Source organism: Aplysia californica, unplaced genomic scaffold (genome assembly GCF_000002075.1).
Source record: "Aplysia californica isolate F4 #8 unplaced genomic scaffold, AplCal3.0 scaffold00032, whole genome shotgun sequence".
Taxonomy (NCBI): Eukaryota; Metazoa; Mollusca; class Gastropoda; order Aplysiida; family Aplysiidae; genus Aplysia; species Aplysia californica.
This window is the reverse complement of record NW_004797302.1, coordinates 90,502-93,867: the sequence shown is the minus strand read 5'-3', so window position 1 is coordinate 93,867 and position 3,366 is coordinate 90,502. Positions and strand designations below refer to the sequence as shown.

Here is a 3,366-nt window from a genome sequence, read left to right as displayed (position 1 = left end):
AGAAGAAAATTTTTTGGTCGCTACCCGGAATCGAACCCGGGACCTTTGAATGAGAGGCCAACACCTTAACCTCTAGGCCACGAGAGCCCCCTTCGAGTATTTAAAGTATTCGAAATAGTAAGGACCTCCAAAACACATTCGTGAGGCATCGTGGTGAAATCAGGAGCTCGTCAAAGTGATGAAATCGAAGAAGCAGGCATTTTTCAGCCAGTTTGGCAATATTTATTGAATTTCAGTTTTTTAGCTCTACGCCCTTGTGTCCATATAAAGCACATTTCGGTGCGAATTTGTCCTAAAAACGTTGATTAAAGGCATAAAATATGCGATTTTTCAGTTTTCAAAGACTCTTAAGCTAATAATGTAGTTACCAAACTTTGGCGGCCATTTCCTCGCTAATGTCCCCTCTGAAACCACGTGACCCTAACTTCCTTTAATTGGACATATTTTGGACTTCTGTTCAATACATATAGATATTTTTTTCACCCAAAACAAGGCAAATGAACAGGCTTTAAGGTGATACCAATAACCCCATATGCCCAAGAAATGACTAGCCCCTGATTCCACCACGTCGCAATACATTTTTTTTATTATGTATCCACATACTTTTCCGAAACCAACATCTACATAGGACGTAAGCTCTCTTGACATGGTATGCGATTGTGTGGAATGACATACGTAATTTTCCGGCAAAAAAGATATCAGCATGTACAGCTACGGATTCTATTAGTCAGGAAGACATGAAATGTCACCATGGGACGAATAAAAGTGAAGTCGATCAGAGATCAGGCTTGAATCCTTCGCATGTATATACATATACCCTGCCATCTCTTTGTTGACCGTACAATGAAGATCGAATGATATGCATATATTCGGTTTTCACTAGGTTCAAACTGTGAACGACTTATTAACTGTCTCGGTGAATGAAGGGGGAATGGGTTTCCATGAAATAGGAAAGAATGAAGAGAGAAGGAGGGAGGGGGAGGAGAGGGAGAGAGGTGGAGGAAAGGAGTGGGGAGGAGAGAGGGAACGGGAGAGTGAGATATAGACAGATAATCAGCCATCAAGTCAACCAGACAGACAGACAGACAGATGACAGACAGACAGACAGACAGACAGGCACGTAGCTAGTAACAGGGATAGGGAAGTAGAAAAAGAAAGAGAAAGAAAGGAGAGGGGGCAGGGTGAAAAGGGAAAAGAAGATAGAGCGTATTGAAGGTGTTAAGGGCGAAGAGTACAATCATGGAGATTCTTCCCATATTATGAATGATGCCTGACTTGAGATTGAATGGCCAGAGAAAAAGATAGTGTTCGATATGAAGGGGTCAGTGGAGCGAATTCAGTGAAGGCACTTAGAGGCAAAGGCTGGGTTAGAGATATAGGGTTGGGGGCTGGGGGGGGGGAGAAACTTTGAAGACGAGGAGAGTAGCACAATCATCATCATCATCCAGTGCCTTGCCAATTGGGGAGGACGATCATTGATCTCCACGTCCATCTGTCTTGCGTTGCAGCAATTGTGACTTTTGTTCTTGCTGCTCCCAGCCATGTTGTCAACTTGTCCGTTAAATTTTTCCTATGTCTACCTCAGACTGCCTCTCTTTCCATCAAATTTGGGTGTTGTTACAATATTCTCAAAAGCTTATTTCCGTATGGCATGACCAATGAAATTTGTCTGTCGCTTTCGTGTATTCGTCATAAACTGTCGTATGCAATTTGCTTCAACCAAGACTTCTTAGGCGCACAACAGGCAACTATAAATCAATGGCATGTAACAATTACCTTCTCTGTCCAGAGAGAGGGGAATGCAAAGAGCGCCTGACCGGAAAATGAATTCAGCCTTAGTCTTAAAAAATATCTGTCTCCAGTATTGCATTCTCTGGGTTATCTTCTTTGGGTATCGATGAAAGATTAATAAATTGTCTGTTTCTGTTAAGGTGACTGCCAGCACAGAAACATGCTTTCGCAGATTCATACTCAGAACTTCTGCTTAGGTCTAGGTAGTTATTTGAAGTTTCAGTTGCAAAATACACGGTATGCCAAAGCTGGGGGTTTCTGAAGAAGATATTGTTCTACGCAAACATGTATCCACGAGGTAAAAATAATAGGAAGGTGTGTGTCACAGAGCCAAAAAAGCTGTAAAAAGTTAAACTGCTATAGTTGACACATCAATTGTGTTTACATAGGAATTCAGTTTTCATAAAGTGGCAGAATACTTGGTCGTGTCAATAGAATAAGTATAGTTAAGTCCTGAACACTTGAGGCTATATTGTGTATCTTTCCCTATATGTAATTTCTTTTTTTTTCAGATCGCTGACGGACATCTCAGTCCACTCTACATCTGGCCGGTGGCAGAACTCAAAGCCAAACACCAAAAACACTAACCAAGAATAGCCAAGTTCAAACTGAAGGATAGCAATAATAATAGTATGTGAGGCATCGTGTTGAAATCGGCGCTTGTCAAAAAAATGAAATCAAAGAAACTGACATTTTTCTGTACGTTTGGCAATTTGTTTTCTGACTCAATACCTCGAGAGTCCGTTTAAAAACACATTTCTGTGTTGATTCTACAGAAAAATGTTGGCACAAAAAATGTAAATTCGCAGTTTCTAAGGACTCTCAATCTTTGGAAGTCGCCAAACTTTGGCAGCCATTTTTTCGCTAAGTTTACCTCTGAAACCGGGCGACCCCCACCTCCATCAATTCCAGATATCTCGAGTTCTATTCAGAATAGATTGGTGTGGTTTTTTGTCTACGAAAGCAAAACAAATTAACAAGCCTTAAAATTATTACGTCAACTCCAAATGTCAAAACATTGACGAGCGCCTGATTCCACCACGTCGTGAATATTATAATGATCTTTCTCTAAAAAACGTGGCACCTTTTCGAAACCTTGACAAAGTAGAGACAGACAAACGCGCTCATATCACCTTATGTAGTTACGAGCGCCGTAAAACATCTAAGAGACAGAAAAAAAACTCTCCATCCATCATGGCGCACACAATTGCGTTGCCAGCATTGTACAACACAACCCTGCACTCTACGCCAACTGCAGATTTCAATAACGAGACGACGCTTAATAATATGACCTTTGGCCCCGTCCTCAAAGACGAGTCACAGTCTAGCTCTGGGGCCGGGGTCACGGAGATTGTTCTCTTCAGCTTTCTCTTTTTTGTCATTGGAGTCGTCGGAATCTTTGGCAACTTTTTGGTAAGAATGTTTTTTCACTATAGATCTAATTCAATTATTTCCCATTGTTGTGCTTTAATAGTTTTATTATCATCCTTATGTGAATGTTGAGAGAGAATAATAAATTTTACTATTACTGGTTTTATTATTAATGTAATTATTATTATGAATATTATTTCATTA

At 40.5% G+C, this 3,366-nt stretch overlaps 1 protein-coding gene across 1 annotated transcript in view; it reads left to right on the top strand.

Annotated features, from left to right (window-relative positions):
- Positions 1–2,710: 2,710 nt before the first annotated feature.
- LOC101864123 (neuropeptide receptor 15) overlaps positions 2,711–3,366 on the top strand; it is a 16,526-nt gene continuing 15,870 nt past the window's right edge. The window contains exon 1 of the mRNA XM_013091306.2: positions 2,711–3,204. Within this exon, the coding sequence (XP_012946760.2) occupies positions 2,986–3,204 (219 nt within the window). The 5' untranslated portion in view covers positions 2,711–2,985. The remainder of the gene's footprint in view (positions 3,205–3,366) is intronic.